This window comes from Apis florea, unplaced genomic scaffold, assembly GCF_048593485.1.
Source record: "Apis florea isolate Af1SG1 unplaced genomic scaffold, ASM4859348v1 contig_3367_pilon, whole genome shotgun sequence".
NCBI classification, from domain to species: Eukaryota; Metazoa; Arthropoda; class Insecta; order Hymenoptera; family Apidae; genus Apis; species Apis florea.
In genome coordinates this window covers 6,712,817-6,738,092 of record NW_028256746.1, presented here as the reverse complement: position 1 = coordinate 6,738,092, position 25,276 = coordinate 6,712,817, and the positions used below count along the sequence as shown (strand labels likewise).

The window sequence follows — 25,276 nt, the reverse complement described above, 5'->3', positions numbered from 1 at the left end:
ATAATAAGCCGTCGGGAAAAGCATCCTGAACTACACTTTTCTTCTGTAAAAATAAAAAAAATAAAAAAAAAAAAACTCCGACTACGCCGTCAAAGAACTCAGTTTCTAATTCATACAGTCGAGCAAGCGGCTCAGAAGCCCGATTCCTCGACGTCCCTTTGCGGAAGTTTAAATAATACCAGCTTTGTACGTTGTGCATCATCCGCTCGATCGGCGTTTTATTGTCGTCTCGTGAAATTGTACAAAGAATCTCTCAAAGAAACGGGGGAAAAGTATGGAGGAAGAAGAAGAAGAAGAAGAAGAAAGAAGAGGAAGAACGAACGAATCGAGCAGGAGACGAGAATAAGAAGAAGAAGGAAAAGGAGAGAACGAAACTTATAAAGAGCGGTTCCGTTGACGTCCACGCGAATCGATGGCCATTATAATGCAAACCTTGGAAAGAAAGAAAGAAAGAAAGAGCATAGGCGAGAGGAAGGGAAAAACAATATCGGTTGAAGTGTTCACGTGATACGTAAGTGGAACGAAAGCGGAATGCCACGAATTTCGTTCGCGTGGTTTCCATGATGGAGTTTGACCGGTGGACCGAAGCGAGCAGTATCGGCCTGGTCTGCTCCGATAAAGGAGAAAGCCCCGATATTGGTCGGACAGTGGAATGCCCAACCTCTTCCTCCCCCTCCTACTCCACGCTCGTGTCGGACAACAAGATTTCTCTCTGGGTACCTTATCCCAGCCTCGTCAGCCTTATGGACCGAGGATGTGGATGGGCGAGGGAAGAAAGAAAGGCGGGAAGGACGGATCGAGGGCGAGGTTAAAAGGAAAGTCAAGGGGATCGAAAGATTGCGATTGGAACAAGTACCGTTAAGCGGCAATGGTCTTGCCCGTTGTCACGATCAGACACGCGTGTGCACCGCCTCGACTGTCCTTGCCGAGGAACAACCTGGTAAATTGAATTTCGGCTGGAATGGAAGGGAGGGGGGGAGGGGGAAAGTCGAGAAGAGAGTTTACGAGGGAGTCGACGAGGGAGAAGGGATGCTACGAGCACAGGTGTCGAGAAAAGGGGGAGAGGCTGAGGAAGATGGAGGGGCGAGACGTCCGTTTCCTCGCGATTCACCCATTTAACCGGCGCGAAGAGTGCGAAAACAAGGGGAGCGTGTTATCGAGCGCGGCTAAACGAATTTGGTCCGGGAATACCGTCGGTAAAGGAAGAGAAAGAGAGAAAGAGAGAATTCGGTTCGGATGGAATCCGCGGCCGTATATTTCTACCGCCTATTCGTCGAATGAAATACGAAGAATTCGGCATAAAGCAACCGCATAAAACCCGCATTATTCTTAACGTTTTTTTTTTTTTTTTTTCCCCTCGGGCGTAAATTCAGCGAATTTATACTACGGGCAAATCTATCCCCATCAGACGCAGAACGACGTCACCGTTTCCAACCATCGCCTTTCTTCGCTCTCCCTCTCGCTTTCTCCCCTTTTCATACGATGAACCGCCGGTGGAATTTCTCCACGATCACGGATGACAATGGGTAGGCGAGACGAGTTTATCAATCGGCTTTTCGACGCTTCGTTTCGAAAATTTCGAACAAAATAACAAAAATTTCGAGGATTTTTAACGAATTTTCATTAACAAATCGAAAGAATCGGATTTCGAGGGATCGAGTTGATAAAACTCTTATTCTGGACATCTCTGGCAAGATGTTTGGAGCTACGAATCGACCCGCCCCCGTTCGAGATGGCCAGCGAGCGAGCGAAATTAAACATCGGCGCGCGGATGACAAATAAAGGGGACGAGAGGCGCGACGGTCGGACAGGAAAAAGGGGTCTAGCTGGTGGTATCGAGAAATAAAGGAAGGCCTGTCCTTCGCGCGAGCAACCGGCGAGATATTAAAAACAAAAAGTGGGCCGCGTGGCGGCCGGTTCATTTGAAACGTGATTCGAGGGGGTTGAAACGTCGTCATCCTCCTCTTCCCCCTTTTCCCCTCCGCATTGTTTCGCCGCGTGTACGTGGTGCGTTTCGACGCGCGAGACGAGCGACACAGGTTCGTTGGTCGATGGGGAAAAAAATGAGCGCGATGAGAAGAAAATGTTTGCGACAGATGCATATTCATGCGGTGTCACCGCTCTTGTCCCCCGCCGTGAAATGATTAATATGCATACGATTTTTGATCATTCCTGAAACTTGGAATTTTGTGGAAAATAAGTATTTCGACGGGGAGAGGTGAGGTTTTTAAAAGGGATTAAAGTTCGATTGTTTTTACGAGATTGTTGTTCCCGGAAAATTGATTACGCGTAACGACAATAAAACGGTTAAGCTTTGATGTTTTATAATACGTATTAATTTTTCACCCGATACGCGATATTGTTTGTTACAAAGTGTAATTTATATTTCAGTCCGACTTTTTTCCCTCCTCCGTTCCATGGAACGGAAAATGAATATTAATATTTCGCTGATTTATAATTACGCTGAAAACTTTGATATTTCTTCTTCCGTACGAGAGCACGACAGGAAACAAAAATTTCTGCCGATTGTCGAGTAGCATTTTTCCAGCCACGTTTAATTATTTGCATATTAATCGAAACGCAAAGTGGCGCAAAGACCTCCTTTAACCTAATAATTAATATACAACTTGACACACTTTACTAAGCGTCGATTCGCTTAGTATTTAATGTCGCCTGGCAATTAACAACGCGCGTTATTAAGTATTTAATAAGTAGGAATGGTTACTCACCGAGGACGACGAGTTTCACAGGCCTGCCGGAAAGTATCTTCCCTTGGTCGTCCTCGAGCCTGCAACCCCATATACCGTCGTCTTCTAATCTGACGTTGTCTATGTGCAACGCGTCAGTCATGGAGTCGCCGATATATCTATGTCCAGTCCCGCTCATCTCCGTCCTCGTGTTGATCGTGATCATATCTACAGGGCTTCCCTCGTGCAACCATGTCGCTGGCCGTATTCTGTAGCTCCTAACAAGACAATTCGTGCCAATTAGAGAATTAATTCGAGATACACGTCGATATAGATCTCGAGAGTTCCTCGAGTTTGAGTTTGTCGGGGCAATATCGACTTCGACTACTTGCTGACGCTACTTTAAATCGAATCTTCTCGTTTGCGGGGATGAAACAGGCCACAGGACGGAGGCCAACAATTACACCGATACGAATAATTTTTCGAAAAAAAAAAAAAAAAACTAAACTAAATTTCGGTTTTTAGAAAACCGTACGTTTTTTTCGGATAAACGTCGATAGAATTGATCGATGGAGAGACTGTTCGTCACGTTTATTCAATTAATCAACGCTTTTGGAGTCTGGAGTCAACGTTTGGAGTGGAAATATTTTTGTCATTATATCGTGGAATAATATTGATCTCTTTAAATAGAATTTCAATCAAATTTCTTTGGCGTGAAATGGAATTACAAGGAGTTGAAAACAGACAGTTTTAAAAAAAAATTAATAATAATAATTCGTTATTACCTTTACCGTGATAATTAATTAAATTTGTACAATTTAATCTTTGACAATTAAATTATTTCCATAATTGTCTGAATTTCGGATCGAAATTATTCACAACTTGATAAATATAACGACCCCCATATTTAAATTTATTTTTTCCTTTCCTAATTTTCTAAGAAAAATCACTTTTTTCTTAGAAACGAATGGGGAAAAAAATATACGAATCTATATTTTCCACGATATTAATAAATTGATCGTGGCGCATAGAGGCGCGACAAATCTCGTCATATCCGCTCGTGCGGATTTGATTCGTCGATAAAGACGTGGTTAAATTACCTGACCCCGGGCAACAACAGCCTCGAGTAATTTTCCTCCAGCTCGCACGGCAGTATGACCTTGCTGTGAGGTTTCACCACCAGTTCCAAAGGTGGCTTTGACGAAGCGGCAGCTGTATCTAAGGTGACTGGAACATTGGTTGTAGCGGAAGAACTGGTAGACCATAAGTCCTCTTCGGGGGCTAAAAGGGCCGCGGGCTGCGCCACCTCGTCCGACAGAGAAATCAACGTCGAGCTGGACGCCGTTGTGCTCGTGGTGCTCGTCGTGGTTCTTCTAGCACGCCGTCCACCCTCCTGTCTGCTACGAAGGGTGAAAACACCGGCCTCGTTCACCGAGCCTGCAACGCCATGCGACAGTATCGTGATTGATATTCTATTACTTGCTCGTGTCTTATGTAATATTCGATAGAAGATAGAAATTGGAGATTGCACACGTTTTTTTCTTTTTCTTTTTTTCTTTTTTTGTTTAAAAAAATTTGGAAACGCGAAACATTGATTTTGCGACGAAGATTTAATAGATTTGTATCTTTAATTCTTTCTCTTCGCCAAATGTTTTATAATTTTTCTCGATAGCTTTTACGCTAAGAACGCGCGATTCTTATTTAAAAGTTTCGTGGTGAAAAGAATTCGTTTTTTTTTCTTTTATTAAAAAATAAATGTAAAATTCATTTCAACGATTTGTCGGATCTCGAAATGTTTCGAAGATTATATTTGAGGGGAAAAATTTGTAAATGACAAAGCATATTACGGAGGCTTTTACGAAGGCCTTGATTGATCGATACCTTCGTGTAATAAACGTCATTACTTTATTTTATCAAATTCGAGAACCTAATGGCCCTAACGCAATCCCGAAACTCGACAAAGCCGTAAAATAAACGACGTTCCACGCGAGCAAAGGCACTTCTTAACTAAATGGTGTTTCCAACGGTCGGTCGATTCTCCCGAAAACTGTCTATCAGGTTCGGTAGACCAAGGCTGCCCGGGGAAAACTAATTATGACTTCGATGGACCGCAAATAGCTATAACTATCCGGCGCAACTAAGGCACCTCTTGTCGACCCATGTCTACTCGTCCTCTCCTCATGACCTGGTAAACTATGAGAAGAAGCCTAATATTTATTGCTCGCCAAATGATGACATGATCAAAACACGAAACTTTCTCGTCGTTTTAACCAAAATGCGCCTTTTTGCGCAACAATCTTCGATCGTTTGATTCCCTCTCGAATTTTTGATCGTCGATACCTCGAGATAACGAGTTAAACGATATTTCTCACGATGGAAAAGATGTAATTCCATATGCTTTATGCTTCCGTCTCGTAATTTCAAAATTTAATTTAAAAGAATCGCAATGGCAAGAAGCTAGTGAAAAATATTGAAGCGATTCTTGCACGAATAGAATAATTTCGTTGAACTTCTAAGATACGAGACAAACGTTCGTTCGCGTATACACGATCGCGATCGGTTATGCACCGACACAGGAGTGGATGTTGCTCGACGTTGATATATGCATTATTCAGGCCGTGTGTATCTATTCATTATTCATGTCATGATCAATGGATGTCAACAGACCACGATCTGTATCTGGACGGAAAGTGAAAGCACTCGCTGTCGTTCGGTCGTGCGCTTGCAACACGAAGGTGCCGATCAGATTTTACGAAACGAAGGATCTCGACACACGCACGCACACACACACACGCACACATAGGTCTCGTTACAATAACACATTATAGTCGTATCGTCGCTTTTGTTTGATCAACGATACGTTGACGAGATAATCAGCCAATTGTAGCGTTAATCGGAGTTGACGTTCGAATTGTATAGAAATCGAGCATAATGTCGTCGTATTGTTCAATTCTCGCATAATGGCCAACATATTACAACTTGAAAAGTGACATAATTTGAAAATTACAAAATTTTAGAAAAGCTTGGAACAATTTTGAATCGTTGGAGACCCGCTTACAGATTCAAATACAATATATACGATATTGTATATAATATAATAATGAAATTCGAATGATCATTTCGATTTTCTCTTTTATCGTCGCGCGGCTCTCACGAAGATTGGAAACTAATATTTTTGCGAAATATCGTAGTTTTGGAACGTTATAACTGTTTTCAGAATACTGTAACTGTACTTTTGTAAAATGGAAGTATTCCTCTGAATTCTCTACGATGAAACTCAATAGTTTGCTGTATTGTGGAACGCGTGGTATTAGGATTGTAGATAGATCAATTTTTGACCTACTACAGTGGAAAACGATACGCGATATACACCCGAATATATCGATATTCGAAAAAAATTCCAGGGTGGAAAGAATTATTCTTCGAAAAAAGAAAGAAAAAAAAAAAAAAAAAAAGGCGGGTTCTTTGTTACAGAGATCGATATTAATGGTGGATTTCGGGGCGCGAAACGGAAAAGGGAGAGGTGATAAACGCGCCCCGATAAAAATCGATATGAAATCGCGTATCCACGTCGAAGGAACCCCCCTTTATCGATAAATTTCGGGTTATGAGGTTTTCTCGCCCGATACCGGCCGAGAAATTCTTCCGCGCTAGGATATCGATAAACATATCGATTGAATTTTCGTACCGGTTCCGATAAATTGCCCCTCCTGAAAATCAACACCAATAAATTCCGGGTCGTGGAAATCGGCATCGATAAATTCCGAGTCGTAAAAATCGATGCCGATAAATTTTCCCCTCCGCCTGTTGGGGGGAGGGGAGGGGTATAAAAACTACCTCTCCCCACATTCCGGGTCGTGATAACCGGATCGACGACGAATAAATCTGGGATCACGGGGCGGCACACCCGTGATAACCATCTGGGGGAGGGGAGGGACGGTGGATATCCGTGGGGAATGATCGACGATGATTTTCGGGTCGCGGTAATTTCACACGATGACAAATTCCGCGCGGTCGGGGAAGCGAAGGGGCCGAGATAAATTCTGGGTCGTGGCACGCGGTATCGATAAACTCGGCGTCCGCTCGACTCGAATCTTTCATTAATCAACCCCGCGTTGCAACCCGGTTACGCCATTCTGTACACGGATGGAGAGAGGGAGGGGTGTAACTGAATACATGGCGGATACACTTTAACGGGAATGGACTCGACGCTTAAAAACAATAGGGTAAATTTGCAGGGGCATGAGATGGAAAGTATTTGTCCCCTGTATTTATTTTCCCGTTTTACGGGCATTAAATTTCGCGTTTAAATTTTTGAATATTAAATTTAGGCGTGGGTGTGTGTTGGTCGAGCGAATAACGTCGTTTTAGAAGACGAAGTTTTCGAAGGTTCGTGAAGAATCGATCGATTGTGAATTATCGATAGAGAATCGAGTTATCGGTAATTTATAATACAAGGTAGAAACGATGATGGAAGAAAAAATATTGATTGATTAATATATAATCGCAATTATTTTATCTTTCTGTTCGGACAACGAATTATCGACAATATTATTTATTGCGAAACTTTTTAAATCGGGAAATATTTTAGAATATATAAATAAATATTGTATCGAGTAGATATTTTTAATTGAAAGGAAAATATTTATCGGAAAGAAAGTTTTACATTGGAGAAATTAGAATAGCAGCACGCGTAAATAAGAGGGCAAACATCTAAATCCTTGTGTCAAGATGTCAGAATACTATAAACACCTCGGAGTGATAAATCAGACACAAGTTACTTGTGCAACTTACTTTCTACTACGACTCGAACACTTGTAGCGCATTAAGTTGGTCGTACATTTAACCTCTTGACGGTGTCACATCGTGCAGACCTTGCATTTATGCACAATAAAACATGGAGTAATTATCTAATTTCTCTCAGAATTTGTCGAGTCAAAATTGTCGAGATATTTCGAATATCTTTCGTGCGTATAAATAGAGGAACAAATTAGCAATAATTTTATCAATTATAAAACCATTATTGAGAACATCGTTTCAACGTGAAATTTTTCTTTTTTTCTTCTTTCTTTCTACATCTAACACCAAAACACATTTAAACGTTTTAATCCAAACTAACGGGTGTTATTATTATATTATTCATTGTCGAACGAGTAATATCGACAACGTATCGAACAGTAGAACGTAATTAGTATCATATTACTCTTTCACGACATCAAATGAATATAGATAATTTATTATAACAAAATTAATGGTAAACAACAACATTTTACGTTTAAAATAGCAGCTTGCACACACCCTCATATTCAAATTCGACGTCCCCTGTTCACAACCCCGTGAAATCTTTAAGAAGCGCGGTAAGCTGCGTTTGTTTCATCCGCGGTTGCTAGCAAACAAACGAGCAAACAAACAAACAAACAAACAAACATGCTCCACTATGAGCATCCTTCCCGCGCAGCCTCTTTGTCACGCGAGCAACGACACCGTGGTAAAAAAAGGGGTGAGAAACACGCGGAAAAGAGCGAACGCGAAAGAGCGAAACGAAGGAACGCCGACGCGACGTCTTTATATTATCCATCCCTCCCCTCGTTGCGCGTATGCACGCGACAATGCAACCGTTGTAAAACGGTTAAGAGGATTTGTCACCTTCGTGTCACCGAATAAACCTCCTCCCCTTCGCTCGCTCGCGAAACTCCAGCTTGACATCTTCGAGGACACGATTTCCTCCTCCACTCTTCTCGCCTCCTCCTTAATCCCCTCCTCCCATCTCGCGTTAAGAAGAGAATTCAACCGCCCCCCGATTCTCTTTGTTCGCGGCGCATCAAACGTGAAATATGCGAGTTCGCCCGGGGAATTTCGGTAATTTGCGAGGAGGGATCGGGGAGACTCGGCTTCGTCTTTAATCCCATCCCCTTGAAATACTATAGATTTGTCGAACGTTTCACGAGCGGATGGAGGTAAACTTAGTCCCGCGAAAACGCATGTGATACCGTGGAGGAAAGTTGGTGGCGGAAGTTGTTCCCTATCCACTCGCCTCCTCCTCCACGGATATCCCCTCCTCGTCGCGCTCGTTCAACCTCGTTGCTTATTTCCAAACGGTTAACGGCGTCGTAAAGAAGATCGTTCGCCGAGGATCGCCGCCGAGGAGGAGGAGGGTGAATTTGTCGCGCGAGCGTTTATTAGGAAGCGCACAGCAGGGTAGAGCAGAGTGGGCATTTTAATGGGCGCATTGTGTCTGACTTCGCTCTTCGAGACAGAATTATGATATAATTGAGGGTATTTATACGTAGGCCGGTTTTCGTTGAGAGATGATGGATTTAAAATTCGAGGGCCGGTTATGAAAAGGGTTTATGAAAAAAATCTTTGTTTTCTAATCGATATCGATATGGAGGTTGATCGGGTGGAAGGTTGGACGGGGAGGAGGGGGTAGAAAGATAATCAATCACGTACGAGGTAAATTGAGAAACGATATTAAAAGCGGAGGGGTGTTTGAGGGGTGTTTATCTTTGAGAACGAATTCATCCCCCTGAGCGAGCGAACTGTCGAAAAGATAGGAAGTATCGCCGGCCGATAAAAGTGACGGATGTATTTGTCGAAAGTGTTTTGATTCGCCAATCGAAAACACGTTCAAGCTTGCAAAATCACTTTACGGGGACAAAAAGGACAGTTATCTGGTAAACAATAGAAAAAGAATTCATTCGTCGACAAACGTCATTTTTTTTGTCGAATCGAACGACTTTTGTTGGTTCGTCACATGAAAAAAAAAAAACAAAAAAAAAAAAAAAAACAAAAAAAAAATCATGAACAATACAGAAGCAGAATAACGAACACGGTATCGTAACAACAATACTCGTATTCCTTTGTAAATATTATCAACCAGTAGTATTTGATCGATATTATATCGCGATAGACCAAGAGTATTTACGAATCTCCAGTTCAAATACCCTCCAGTAAACCGATTTCCCCTCCCCAAAATCCCCTAAACGTCGTTAAAGTATCCCAACGCTTGCAACGCTCGCGAAGGCGGGTGTAAATAATTTTAATTCAAAAAGAGGACCACAAAACCACTACGGGGTTGGAGAGAAAACAAGATGATGCAACGTTGTGTCAGTTTCGTGTACATAAAGATCGCGTTTGCGGAGAAATAAGAGATCTAAGGTGGGGGGGGTGGAAGGGGGAGGGAAGAAGGAAGAGGAGAAAGAATTCAACGATCGTGGACATATATCGCCGACGGGAATTTATCTCTCGCGGAATTCGCAGCACGAACGTCTTTGATAGAAGTGATTCTCGGCCAGACCACACCTCCTCCCATCTCTCCAATCCCCCTCCTCCCAACCTCTGGCCCCGATCCTCTAATCTCTGTTCACCCTTTACCCCTATCCTCGGTGTCATCCTGTACTAAGCCCTCTGTAATACCCTCTGCTACGGAAACAGTTACGGTCCTTCGTATTCGTTCCGCTCCTTGCCCCGGTAATTCCAATCACTACGACGCTCCCGTTAACTCGAATCGACGAGCAAATACCAAAGCGGCAAGAACAACACCACGCGAGATTTCGACTCCTCTGACCCCTCTCCCCCTCTTCTTTCTACCCTCCTTCTCCTCCTCCTCTGGATTATACCGAATATTCTTTCGACCCTTTTGTCCAGTTTTCCATCGGGGAACGGATTAATCGACGAGAGGGAAGGATACGTGGAAGGAGGAGGGAGAGGGGTAGCTACTTTCGTTGCTCGATTTATAATCGTTGAAGAGGAGCGAGGAGAATACGGGAATTGAATTAACCCCCTAATTACAAACGTCGTTCGCCAGTTATTACGCGGAGAACGCGCGCCTTTTACTCCTCTTTTTCACGGTATTTTCCGATATCCGATTATCGGCCAAGTGCGTCCAACAAAAGAATCGTAATGGGGGACGATACGTAAATTAACATCGCGATACGGATTTATATCTGGAAAAATCGCGTGTAGATCAAAAGAAGATTCATGTTCTTTTGCGATTCGTAGCGTATAATGATCGGCCGTGCGTTAAATTTATACAGAGAAAGAGAGAGAGAGAGAGAGAGAGAGAGAGAGAGAGAGAGAGAGAGAGAGAGAGAGAGAGGAAGAATATTATATTAAGTCAAAAGAAATATAGCAGGTCGCGCAAAGATATATATATATATATATATATATTCGTTTTTAAACGTCTCGTTCGAACGTGGTCTCTGTATCTGGTCAAACAAACGGATGAATTTCCGTTTATGCGTGCCGATAATCGGAAATGAGACTTCGCGTATATAACAATCGGCGTAAGTTTTAACTTTATTTCACGTCGAATCGATTCCGATCGATTCGCCCTTTCCACCCTCCCCGCGATAACTTCCGCTAATTTTCCTCTCGAGCTTGTCCCTTCCAAAATGGAACAAAATGATGCAACTCGTGCATCTCGATTGAATCGTGTTTCTTCTTTCGCAATTTCTTGCCACCGTTCTTGAAAAAGGAATTATCGTTATTTTTTTATTTATTATTCGATACGTTGTTGTTGTTGCTTCTATTTATTATTCGTACATGGCGATAAATATCGGAAAGAATATAAAATCAGGAAATAATAATAATAATAATATATTGAAAAAAAAAAAGAAAAAGAGAAGAAATAAAATACGTTGTATCCACGCGTGTGATTGGTTTTGTTCGAGGAAATACCCGGAATCAGGTGTGGTTAACTAGAAATCGTTACGATCGATCGAACGGTTACGATTACGGTCGACGATCGTAAACATCGAGGAGAGAGTCAGCCGGATCCATTTGTTTTTAAGCACTACCGATATGTTATGAACTTTCTCTCTCCCTCTCTCTCTCTCTCTCTCTCTCTTTTCCTTCTTCCATCGATTCCGTTATTGCTTATCGAACTGCTTGGACGTTTCGTTTTTACCGTGAAATAACTGTTACTCGTTTGCTCGTGTTTTTTTGCGACAGTGTATCGATCGCATGATGTAAAAAAAAAAAAAAAAAAAGAAAAGAAAAGAAAAGAAAGAAAAGAAAGAAAGAAAGAAAGAAAGAAAAACGGACAATTTACATGGGTAGCAATTATGCTCATCGTGACGAGTATCTCTGATGAAGGGAGCCGGTTATTAAATGAAGATTAAAGAAGTGAATGCGTTTTTATCGCTTCAACTGAAAATTTTCTTTTGTATTGTTTACGGGATTGCACGGATTTCGAGCAATATCGTTATTCGAAATATCACGACAGGAAAATAGCTCTGCAGCGATATAAATTCGCGCTGCGAACGAATCCGACGCGCATGACGCAACTTGCGTTTCCACCCCTCCTCCCATGTTCGTTTTTAATTCGAATATCAAAAAATAATTGAAGCGTGATTTATAACGGTTTATAAAGCAGACGTAAGAACGTGAAGTTTATAATTGATACGAATAAAAAAAAGGACGATGACGCGAATAAAAGAATAAAATAATTTCTAAAAAAGAAAAAAAGAAAAATTTGGAACGTTTAAAAACTTCTCTTAATACTTAATTACTTAAATTCTCCGTGCTTCGGAATTTTTTCCAAGGGTTATCGGCCATTTTGAAAAAAATTCACGAATTTTACAAGCATTCCAAAATTCCCAAACTTAATCAAATCTACGAATTTAGAAAATCGAAATATTCAAATTTTTTTCTACAATTAATCACCGCCCGCGTCGCGGATATTTCATCCTTATTCGGTTCACGCGAAAATCCTCGATTATTCCCCTAAAGGGGTGAATCCCGTTCTTATTAATCCCGTGGCAAATCCTCCAAGGGGACGTCCCCGAAAATTACAATTTCCGCTCACATTCTTATCAAACCACGTCCACCATGGACGTTTCCAAGGAGCTTCTTTGTCGCGGTGATATTATACGCACAGGATCGGGGAAACCCTTGATGTTCCATTAACAGAGGCGTTGTCCGCGTTGTCCAAAGCTGGTGGATTGCTCGGGATTCTAATCTGACCGCAGAGCATGCCTTCTAATATAGATAGGCTTGATTAATTCCGCGGGAACGCGGTAATGCATCGTGTGATCCGCGGATGCCCCGTGATCCGTACGAATTATACGCCGCTATACGTGCTCGCCTTGTAAACGAGATTTCGAGCGCGAGGACGAAAGGAAACACGGGTAGTGGCCTCCGTCCGGCTATGCAAATTAAATTGGAGAACCCTCGTGCGCAGACGGCGCTCGTCCATTCCCGGCAACGTCGTAAAAATCACGAGAACAACCACCCTCCCTTGCCACGGATAGATAGGGGGTGGGTGGAGGGAGGATGAGGGGAAACCGGATGCACGCTCAACTCCGCCATTATCGAGTGGCCACTCTGTGCAAAGCGGCACGGCCGCGCTGATTGAAGGGTTACCAGCGGTAAACAGGCTCGATAGGATGGACGGATGGTTGGACGCTTCGATTGCCCGATCCTTTTGTGTGGATTACGACAGTGTGTGGATATTGGTCCCGGGGAAGATTGATCGATTTGAACCGATAATGCGCGAAACGAAATCGTTTCCCGAATTTTTTTAATCTTCGAGTAATCTTGTGTAACATTCCGATTGATTCGCGTAGAAATATCGGGGGACGAAGAAAAAGGAATAAGGTGAAAGGGTAGGATTTTTCGAAATGGAAAGTTTTAATTAATTAATAAATTAATTCTTCGACACTTTCTGGAAATAATTGTCTAGAAATTTGAATTTATTATTATTATATACGCGTGTATAATAATAATCGAAAAGGAATTAATCTCGCAGTAACAACTCATTGCACAAGTTACATTATTTTAATTATTTATTATATATTTTTTATTATATACTTTTCTATCGCGAAAGAAACGATTCGACTCAAACTGTACCGCTATTTTCTACAATTCATATTTTATACAATCGTTTATATCAAGTCCATCGGAAAGCATTCGTGTCTTATCTAAAATTGACCGGGCACACAACTTGGGCAAATAATTGAAAGAAGGCAGAGACAGCTTATTCTCGAAATCCATTCCATGGGGAGGGGGAGGGGACGTTTCATTCATATTTGAAAAAAAATATCGGACAATTTCTCCGGCCCGTCTCTTCTCCCTCTTTCATCTAAAAGTTACGCGAGTAATTTCAGGCTGGCCCCGTGCCACGAACACATGGCCGTAGGAAAATCTTCGCTCAAACAAACTGCTGCTCGCCCATACTTTAGGCCGTATCCGCGGATATTGAGTGATTGATACACTTTCCATTGCGGGTCTCGCAAGTTTTCTGAAGCACCGCCAAGAGAGCCGGATGCCGAATATGTCGGGTCCAGTGCGCGATGCCAAACCGGAAATCACCACCCATCCCGCTTTCCATAGCTCGACAAGAAGCTTGCATCGACCTATCTCTCTCTCTCTCTCTCTCTCTCTCTCTCTCTCTCTCTCTCTCTCTCTCTCTCTCTCTCTCTCTCTCTCTCTCTCTCTCTCTCTCTCTCTCTCTCTCTCCTATCTTTAATTGTCATCGTTCCGGTGTCGACCGTTTTGCATAACCGATATATGCGCTCTGCCAAAACTCTAGCCGAGTATATCGCACTCGTGAATCGATGGAACTCGATTCTGTCGCGTTCGAGGGTACATCCGCGATATCGTCATAAGCGCGCGCCTACGATAGCGAAGGTAAAATAAAGAATAGTACGTGTTTTTAGTGGTCGTCTATCTGGTATCTGCGGTGCGGTAAAACTGTGTCTAAAAATTTTACACTCGAATCCGCGACGATACGATGGAAATCGATTTCGAGATGTCGTGTTTGTTAAAAATTACGGAGAGATAGATTATTTGTAAGTACTTTTTCTTACTGGATTAACCAATCTTGATTGAAGTATCGAAGCAGTTTATATAAACAGTTTAATTCAATTATAATTAATTAAGAGGAATTTCAGATTTCTTGGAAATACTAGACATCAGAACATTTTAACTTTAACGAGGATAGAATTATCATTTTGGTATCTCTTATTATCGGAAGAGTTTCACCAGCGTCCGAAATCATTCCATCTCTTCCTTCAAATTAATTAAGATTTGTCTCTGATCACGCATGACAAACAGTGGCAAGAAGGCTTCGTAAGAAACGTTTGCTGTTTCGCCCCACGACCAATTGCACTTAAATATTTACAAAAGACACTGCTGCCCAATAGCAGCCTCGTTTAGACACCGATGAAAGATTGATGAAAGCACGGTCAACGTGCAATGCCAAAGCATCGTTTTCCACTTAAGTTCAACCGTCACGTCGTTCAAGGAATTTTGCCACCTGCTGCCTGAAAACGGACACCGCTTGCTCCTTGTTACCTCCATCGAGGTGAGAGCACGTAACAACGAATACAAAGGCCTTGATTCACCGACGTGCAATCCTTTCCCTCCAGCCTTTTCTTTCTTTCGTTCGAGAGAGCCCCCACGACAACGTCTTCGTTAACGGCAATTTCTGGCCGACGGAGGAACAACGAGCCCCTTCCTTCTCCCCCCCCCCCCCCCCCCCACAGGAAGAGATTGACGTGGTCGTCGGTCGTTATTCTCTCTTTCAGGGTGAACGTGGATGGTTGGCGCGCGCCACGTTCGATCCACTAAATCACCGGTAGCACGGCCGAGCGACGTTATTAATGAGGCACTAATAGCGACCGTACGAGGGCCATGTTTCGTATTCCCGCTCGACCCACTCTCATCGTTCGCCACTTAGCGATAATTGTTATCGTGGCGAGAACCGGGCTTCCGGTACAAATCGACCGCTATGAAAATCGATCATCGTCTTCGCTCGAGGCTGCCCTCACCACCCACAGGATTTTGGACTTGATTTACGCTCTTTGTCCCGCGTGCGCGGGCGGGTATAAAGTAATGGCGTAGAAAGATGGTGTATTGACAGTCGTTGAATGAATCTCATTCGATATCGCGCGAAGGTGATAACGTAACAAAATACTTGCTTCAATGATGTGGTTTTAAAAAAGAAGGGAAAAATTTTGAATTAATCAAGTCTGGAAGAGGATGGAAGACGAAAGAGGAAACACGAATCATCTGATCATAAGGTCGTTATATTATTTATAACACGTTTAATGGTTTGGTCTATATTATTGATATGGAATGGAATGAGCAAACACGAAATGATTGTAAGTAAATGATTTATTTCGATAATATTAATAGGTAATTTTTAAAAGACTTCAAAATTTATATTTCTAGAAGATTTGTCGAAATTAAATTTCGACTTTTTATTAGGAGAATATGATACGTGAAGAGGTGACATAAGAAATTTTTAGAAAAATCCTGAATTCACGTAATTTTGGCTAAAAATTTCGACTTTTCTTGGAAAAATATAATTCAATCTAACTTTGTACGTGAATGGGATAAAAGTGGTATGTACATTAGAATTAAGAGAAATGATTTAAAAATAGTAAGTATAAAAAAGATAAGTACATTAAATTCGAAACAATTTTCGCGTGCCACTTTTTCAATCATTATATTATCCATATAAAAAATTGTAAAATATAGTCGAAAATTTCTGCCGATGGCACAAAATTTTGAGTTATGAAAATCCTTGAAAAATTTCATGTGCCATCTCCTTTATGATTATATTCCCCTGTTACAAAATCGAGAAATTAGACAAAAATTTTACGGTCTGAAATATCGATTTTTCATTAGGAGAATATGATATATAAAGAGGTGGTACAAGAAACATTTTCCGGAATTCTAAGACTTAAAGTTTTCGGATAGCCAGCCAGGATTTTCAATCGATTTTACAATTTTCTATTAGGAAAATATTCTCGATTCTAACTTTTATTTTTTCATAGTTTTATAATTATTATATATTTCTATATTTTTTTCGGATTTATCTTAATTTCTAATTATCAACATTTCTTCACTTCAGCATTTCCTCAAAATATAATTATAATTTTAATTGTTACAAATAATATAATTAAAATATAATTAAATATGGAACTCCTTTTCATCTGTCATACAATCAAAACATTAAATATAATATATTTCATTTTTCAAAGAACATCAACAAGAAATCAAGATGTAAGGGTAAGTAAAGGGTAAGTAAAATATTCAATAAAATAATTTAGAATTAAGTAAAATGTTGAAGAAACAAAAAAAAAAAAGAATTATAGGTCCTGAAAATACATTTAAGTGGTAAATACGCATAAAGGTAAGTATAAAAGGTAAGTAATATAAAATTCGAAAAAATTCTGCGTGACATCTCCAATATGATTATATTCTCCTAATATAAAATCGTAAAATATAATCGAAGATTTCTGCCAATGGCACAAAATTATGAATTGGGAAAATCTTGAAAAAATTATTCGTGTCACCTACCTTATGATTATATTCTCCTGTTACAAAATCGAAAATTTTGGTAAATATTTTGCCGAAATTTCGAATGCGTATTGAGAAAATATAAAACATAAAGAGGTAACACGGGAAACGATTTCAAGAATTCCAACATTCAAAATTTTCGGATAGCCAGCCAGGATTTTTGATCAAATTTACCATTTTTCATTAGGAGAATATAATTCTAAAGGACAGAGTAAGCAGAATAATCAGAAAAATAATAAAAATACTTTTAAAAGGTTTCTGGCTAAAATTTTCGACTTTTCATTAGGAGAATATGATATGCAAAGAGGTGGCACTCGAAATTTTTAACAGAGACCAATTTTACAAAGTTTCTGGCTAAAATTTTCGACTTTTCATTAGGAGAATATGATATGCAAAGAGGTGGCATTCGAAATTTTTAACAGAGACCAATTTTACAAAGTTTCTGGCTAAAATTTTCGACTTTTCATTAGGAGAATATGATATGCAAAGAGGTGGCACTCGAAATTTTTAACAGAGACCAATTTTACAAAGTTTCTGGCTAAAATTTTCGACTTTTCATTAGGAGAATATGATATGCAAAGAGGTGGCACTCGAAATTTTTAACAGAGACCAATTTTACAAAGTTTCTGGCTAAAATTTTCGACTTTTCATTAGGAGAATATGATATGCAAAGAGGTGGCACTCGAAATTTTTAACAGAGACCAATTTTACAAAGTTTCTGGCTAAAATTTTCGACTTTTCATTAGGAGAATATGATATGCAAAGAGGTGGCACTCGAAATTTTTAACAGAGACCAATTTTACAAAGTTTCTGGCTAAAATTTTCGACTTTTCATTAGGAGAATATGATATGCAAAGAGGTGGCACTCGAAATTTTTAACAGAGATCAATTTTACAAAGTTTCTGGCTAAAATTTTCGACTTTTCATTAGGAGAATATGATATGCAAAGAGGTGGCACTCGAAATTTTTAACAGAGGCCAATTTTACAAAGTTTCTGGCTAAAATTTTCGACTTTTCATTAGGAGAATATGATAGGCAAAGAGGTGGCACTCGAAATTTTTAACAGAGGCCAATTTTACAAAGTTTCTGGCTAAAATTTTCGACTTTTCATTAGGAGAATATGATAGGCAAAGAGGTGGCACTCGAAATTTTTAACAGAGACCAATTTTACAAAGTTTCTGGCTAAAATTTTCGACTTTTCATTAGGAGAATATGATATGCAAAGAGGTGGCACTCGAAATTTTTAACAGAGACCAATTTTACAAAGTTTCTGGCTAAAATTTTCGACTTTTCATTAGGAGAATATGATAGGCAAAGAGGTGGCACTCGAAATTTTTAACAGAGGCCAATTTTACAAAGTTTCTGGCTAAAATTTTCGACTTTTCATTAGGAGAATATGATATGCAAAGAGGTGGCACTCGAAATTTTTAACAGAGACCAATTTTACAAAGTTTCTGGCTAAAATTTTCGACTTTTCATTAGGAGAATATGATATGCAAAGAGGTGGCACTCGAAATTTTTAACAGAGGCCAATTTTACAAAGTTTCTGGCTAAAATTTTCGACTTTTCATTAGGAGAATATGATATGCAAAGAGGTGGCACTCGAAATTTTTAACAGAGACCAATTTTACAAAGTTTCTGGCTAAAATTTTCGACTTTTCATTAGGAGAATATGATATGCAAAGAGGTGGCACTCGAAATTTTTAACAGAGACCAATTTTACAAAGTTTCTGGCTAAAATTTTCGACTTTTCATTAGGAGAATATGATATGCAAAGAGGTGGCACTCGAAATTTTTAACAGAGACCAATTTTACAAAGTTTCTGGCTAAAATTTTCGACTTTTCATTAGGAGAATATGATATGCAAAGAGGTGGCACTCGAAATTTTTAACAGAGACCAATTTTACAAAGTTTCTGGCTAAAATTTTCGACTTTTCATTAGGAGAATATGATATGCAAAGAGGTGGCACTCGAAATTTTTAACAGAGACCAATTTTACAAAGTTTCTGGCTAAAATTTTCGACTTTTCATTAGGAGAATATGATATGCAAAGAGGTGGCACTCGAAATTTTTAACAGAGACCAATTTTACAAGGTTTCTGGCTAAAATTTTCGACTTTTCATTAGGAGAATATGATATGCAAAGAGGTGGCACTCGAAATTTTTAACAGAGACCAATTTTACAAAGTTTCTGGCTAAAATTTTCGACTTTTCATTAGGAGAATATGATATGCAAAGAGGTGGCACTCGAAATTTTTAACAGAGACCAATTTTACAAAGTTTCTGGCTAAAATTTTCGACTTTTCATTAGGAGAATATGATATGCAAAGAGGTGGCACTCGAAATTTTTAACAGAGACCAATTTTACAAAGTTTCTGGCTAAAATTTTCGACTTTTCATTAGGAGAATATGATATGCAAAGAGGTGGCACTCGAAATTTTTAACAGAGACCAATTTTACAAAGTTTCTGGCTAAAATTTTCGACTTTTCATTAGGAGAATATGATATGCAAAGAGGTGGCACTCGAAATTTTTAACAGAGACCAATTTTACAAAGTTTCTGGCTAAAATTTTCGACTTTTCATTAGGAGAATATGATATGCAAAGAGGTGGCACTCGAAATTTTTAACAGAGACCAATTTTACAAAGTTTCTGGCTAAAATTTTCGACTTTTCATTAGGAGAATATGATATGCAAAGAGGTGGCACTCGAAATTTTTAACAGAGACCAATTTTACAAAGTTTCTGGCTAAAATTTTCGACTTTTCATTAGGAGAATATGATATGCAAAGAGGTGGCACTCGAAATTTTTAACAGAGACCAATTTTACAAAGTTTCTGGCTAAAATTTTCGACTTTTCATTAGGAGAATATGATATGCAAAGAGGTGGCACTCGAAATTTTTAACAGAGACCAATTTTACAAAGTTTCTGGCTAAAATTTTCGACTTTTCATTAGGAGAATATGATATGCAAAGAGGTGGCACTCGAAATTTTTAACAGAGGCCAATTTTACAAAGTTTCTGGCTAAAATTTTCGACTTTTCATTAGGAGAATATAATATGCAAAGAGGTGGCACTCGAAATTTTTAACAGAGGCCAATTTTACAAAGTTTCTGGCTAAAATTTTCGACTTTTCATTAGGAGAATATGATATGCAAAGAGGTGGCACTCGAAATTTTTAACAGAGGCCAATTTTACAAAGTTTCTGGCTAAAATTTTCGACTTTTCATTAGGAGAATATGATATGCAAAGAGGTGGCACTCGAAATTTTTAACAGAGACCAATTTTACAAAGTTTCTGGCTAAAATTTTCGACTTTTCATTAGGAGAATATGATATGCAAAGAGGTGGCACTCGAAATTTTTAACAGAGACCAATTTTACAAAGTTTCTGGCTAAAATTTTCGACTTTTCATTAGGAGAATATGATATGCAAAGAGGTGGCACTCGAAATTTTTAACAGAGATCAATTTTACAAAGTTTCTGGCTAAAATTTTCGACTTTTCATTAGGAGAATATGATATGCAAAGAGGTGGCACTCGAAATTTTTAACAGAGACCAATTTTACAAAGTTTCTGGCTAAAATTTTCGACTTTTCATTAGGAGAATATAATATGCAAAGAGGTGGCACTCGAAATTTTTAACAGAGACCAATTTTACAAAGTTTCTGGCTAAAATTTTCGACTTTTCATTAGGAGAATATGATATGCAAAGAGGTGGCACTCGAAATTTTTAACAGAGACCAATTTTACAAAGTTTCTGGCTAAAATTTTCGACTTTTCATTAGGAGAATATGATATGCAAAGAGGTGGCACTCGAAATTTTTAACAGAGACCAATTTTACAAAGTTTCTGGCTAAAATTTTCGACTTTTCATTAGGAGAATATGATATGCAAAGAGGTGGCACTCGAAATTTTTAACAGAGACCAATTTTACAAAGTTTCTGGCTAAAATTTTCGACTTTTCATTAGGAGAATATGATATGCAAAGAGGTGGCACTCGAAATTTTTAACAGAGACCAATTTTACAAAGTTTCTGGCTAAAATTTTCGACTTTTCATTAGGAGAATATGATATGCAAAGAGGTGGCACTCGAAATTTTTAACAGAGACCAATTTTACAAAGTTTCTGGCTAAAATTTTCGACTTTTCATTAGGAGAATATGATATGCAAAGAGGTGGCACTCGAAATTTTTAACAGAGACCAATTTTACAAAGTTTCTGGCTAAAATTTTCGACTTTTCATTAGGAGAATATGATATGCAAAGAGGTGGCACTCGAAATTTTTAACAGAGGCCAATTTTACAAAGTTTCTGGCTAAAATTTTCGACTTTTCATTAGGAGAATATGATATGCAAAGAGGTGGCACTCGAAATTTTTAACAGAGGCCAATTTTACAAAGTTTCTGGCTAAAATTTTCGACTTTTCATTAGGAGAATATGATATGCAAAGAGGTGGCACTCGAAATTTTTAACAGAGGCCAATTTTACAAAGTTTCTGGCTAAAATTTTCGACTTTTCATTAGGAGAATATGATATGCAAAGAGGTGGCACTCGAAATTTTTAACAGAGGCCAATTTTACAAAGTTTCTGGCTAAAATTTTCGACTTTTCATTAGGAGAATATGATATGCAAAGAGGTGGCACACGAAATTTTTAACAGAGACCAATTTTACAAAGTTTCTGGCTAAAATTTTCGACTTTTCATTAGGAGAATATGATATGCAAAGAGGTGGCACTCGAAATTTTTAACAGAGACCAATTTTACAAAGTTTCTGGCTAAAATTTTCGACTTTTCATTAGGAGAATATGATATGCAAAGAGGTGGCACTCGAAATTTTTAACAGAGACCAATTTTACAAAGTTTCTGGCTAAAATTTTCGACTTTTCATTAGGAGAATATGATATGCAAAGAGGTGGCACTCGAAATTTTTAACAGAGACCAATTTTACAAAGTTTCTGGCTAAAATTTTCGACTTTTCATTAGGAGAATATGATATGCAAAGAGGTGGCACTCGAAATTTTTAACAGAGACCAATTTTACAAAGTTTCTGGCTAAAATTTTCGACTTTTCATTAGGAGAATATGATATGCAAAGAGGTGGCACTCGAAATTTTTAACAGAGACCAATTTTACAAAGTTTCTGGCTAAAATTTTCGACTTTTCATTAGGAGAATATGATATGCAAAGAGGTGGCACTCGAAATTTTTAACAGAGACCAATTTTACAAGGTTTCTGGCTAAAATTTTCGACTTTTCATTAGGAGAATATGATATGCAAAGAGGTGGCACTCGAAATTTTTAACAGAGACCAATTTTACAAAGTTTCTAGCTAAAATTTTCTACTTTTCATTAGGAGAATATGATATGCAAAGAGGTGGCACTCGAAATTTTTAACAGAGACCAATTTTACAAAGTTTCTGGCTAAAATTTTCGACTTTTCATTAGGAGAATATGATATGCAAAGAGGTGGCACTCGAAATTTTTAACAGAGACCAATTTTACAAAGTTTCTGGCTAAAATTTTCGACTTTTCATTAGGAGAATATGATATGCAAAGAGGTGGCACTCGAAATTTTTAACAGAGACCAATTTTACAAGGTTTCTGGCTAAAATTTTCGACTTTTCATTAGGAGAATATGATATGCAAAGAGGTGGCACTCGAAATTTTTAACAGAGACCAATTTTACAAGGTTTCTGGCTAAAATTTTCGACTTTTCATTAGGAGAATATGATATGCAAAGAGGTGGCACTCGAAATTTTTAACAGAGACCAATTTTACAAAGTTTCTGGCTAAAATTTTCGACTTTTCATTAGGAGAATATGATATGCAAAGAGGTGGCACTCGAAATTTTTAACAGAGACCAATTTTACAAAGTTTCTGGCTAAAATTTTCGACTTTTCATTAGGAGAATATGATATGCAAAGAGGTGGCACTCGAAATTTTTAACAGAGACCAATTTTACAAAGTTTCTGGCTAAAATTTTCGACTTTTCATTAGGAGAATATGATATGCAAAGAGGTGGCACTCGAAATTTTTAACAGAGACCAATTTTACAAAGTTTCTGGCTAAAATTTTCGACTTTTCATTAGGAGAATATGATATGCAAAGAGGTGGCACTCGAAATTTTTAACAGAGACCAATTTTACAAAGTTTCTGGCTAAAATTTTCGACTTTTCATTAGGAGAATATGATATGCAAAGAGGTGGCACTCGAAATTTTTAACAGAGACCAATTTTACAAAGTTTCTGGCTAAAATTTTCGACTTTTCATTAGGAGAATATGATATGCAAAGAGGTGGCACTCGAAATTTTTAACAGAGGCCAATTTTACAAAGTTTCTGGCTAAAATTTTCGACTTTTCATTAGGAGAATATGATATGCAAAGAGGTGGCACTCGAAATTTTTAACAGAGGCCAATTTTACAAAGTTTCTGGCTAAAATTTTCGACTTTTCATTAGGAGAATATGATATGCAAAGAGGTGGCACTCGAAATTTTTAACAGAGGCCAATTTTACAAAGTTTCTGGCTAAAATTTTCGACTTTTCATTAGGAGAATATGATATGCAAAGAGGTGGCACTCGAAATTTTTAACAGAGACCAATTTTACAAAGTTTCTGGCTAAAATTTTCGACTTTTCATTAGGAGAATATGATATGCAAAGAGGTGGCACTCGAAATTTTTAACAGAGACCAATTTTACAAAGTTTCTGGCTAAAATTTTCGACTTTTCATTAGGAGAATATGATATGCAAAGAGGTGGCACTCGAAATTTTTAACAGAGACCAATTTTACAAAGTTTCTGGCTAAAATTTTCGACTTTTCATTAGGAGAATATGATATGCAAAGAGGTGGCACTCGAAATTTTTAACAGAGACCAATTTTACAAAGTTTCTGGCTAAAATTTTCGACTTTTCATTAGGAGAATATGATATGCAAAGAGGTGGCACTCGAAATTTTTAACAGAGACCAATTTTACAAAGTTTCTGGCTAAAATTTTCGACTTTTCATTAGGAGAATATGATATGCAAAGAGGTGGCACTCGAAATTTTTAACAGAGACCAATTTTACAAAGTTTCTGGCTAAAATTTTCGACTTTTCATTAGGAGAATATGATATGCAAAGAGGTGGCACTCGAAATTTTTAACAGAGGCCAATTTTACAAAGTTTCTGGCTAAAATTTTCGACTTTTCATTAGGAGAATATGATATGCAAAGAGGTGGCACTCGAAATTTTTAACAGAGGCCAATTTTACAAAGTTTCTGGCTAAAATTTTCGACTTTTCATTAGGAGAATATGATATGCAAAGAGGTGGCACTCGAAATTTTTAACAGAGACCAATTTTACAAAGTTTCTGGCTAAAATTTTCGACTTTTCATTAGGAGAATATGATATGCAAAGAGGTGGCACTCGAAATTTTTAACAGAGACCAATTTTACAAAGTTTCTGGCTAAAATTTTCGACTTTTCATTAGGAGAATATGATATGCAAAGAGGTGGCACTCGAAATTTTTAACAGAGACCAATTTTACAAAGTTTCTGGCTAAAATTTTCGACTTTTCATTAGGAGAATATGATATGCAAAGAGGTGGCACTCGAAATTTTTAACAGAGACCAATTTTACAAAGTTTCTGGCTAAAATTTTCGACTTTTCATTAGGAGAATATGATATGCAAAGAGGTGGCACTCGAAATTTTTAACAGAGACCAATTTTACAAAGTTTCTGGCTAAAATTTTCGACTTTTCATTAGGAGAATATGATATGCAAAGAGGTGGCACTCGAAATTTTTAACAGAGACCAATTTTACAAAGTTTCTGGCTAAAATTTTCGACTTTTCATTAGGAGAATATGATATGCAAAGAGGTGGCACTCGAAATTTTTAACAGAGACCAATTTTACAAAGTTTCTGGCTAAAATTTTCGACTTTTCATTAGGAGAATATGATATGCAAAGAGGTGGCACTCGAAATTTTTAACAGAGACCAATTTTACAAAGTTTCTGGCTAAAATTTTCGACTTTTCATTAGGAGAATATGATATGCAAAGAGGTGGCACTCGAAATTTTTAACAGAGACCAATTTTACAAAGTTTCTGGCTAAAATTTTCGACTTTTCATTAGGAGAATATGATATGCAAAGAGGTGGCACTCGAAATTTTTAACAGAGACCAATTTTACAAAGTTTCTGGCTAAAATTTTCGACTTTTCATTAGGAGAATATGATATGCAAAGAGGTGGCACTCGAAATTTTTAACAGAGACCAATTTTACAAAGTTTCTGGCTAAAATTTTCGA

At 38.5% G+C, this 25,276-nt stretch overlaps 1 protein-coding gene across 2 annotated transcripts in view; it reads right to left on the bottom strand.

Moving 5' to 3' along the window:
* tei (irregular chiasm C-roughest protein teiresias) overlaps window positions 1-25,276 on the bottom strand; it is a 310,935-nt gene that overhangs the window by 148,597 nt on the left and 137,062 nt on the right. For both annotated transcript variants that reach the window (XM_086912166.1, XM_086912165.1), the window contains 2 exons: window positions 3,788-4,124; window positions 2,730-2,965 (listed from right to left, as the gene is read on the bottom strand). In XM_086912166.1, the coding sequence (XP_086768292.1) occupies window positions 2,730-2,965; window positions 3,788-4,124 (573 nt within the window). The remainder of the gene's footprint in view (window positions 1-2,729; window positions 2,966-3,787; window positions 4,125-25,276) is intronic.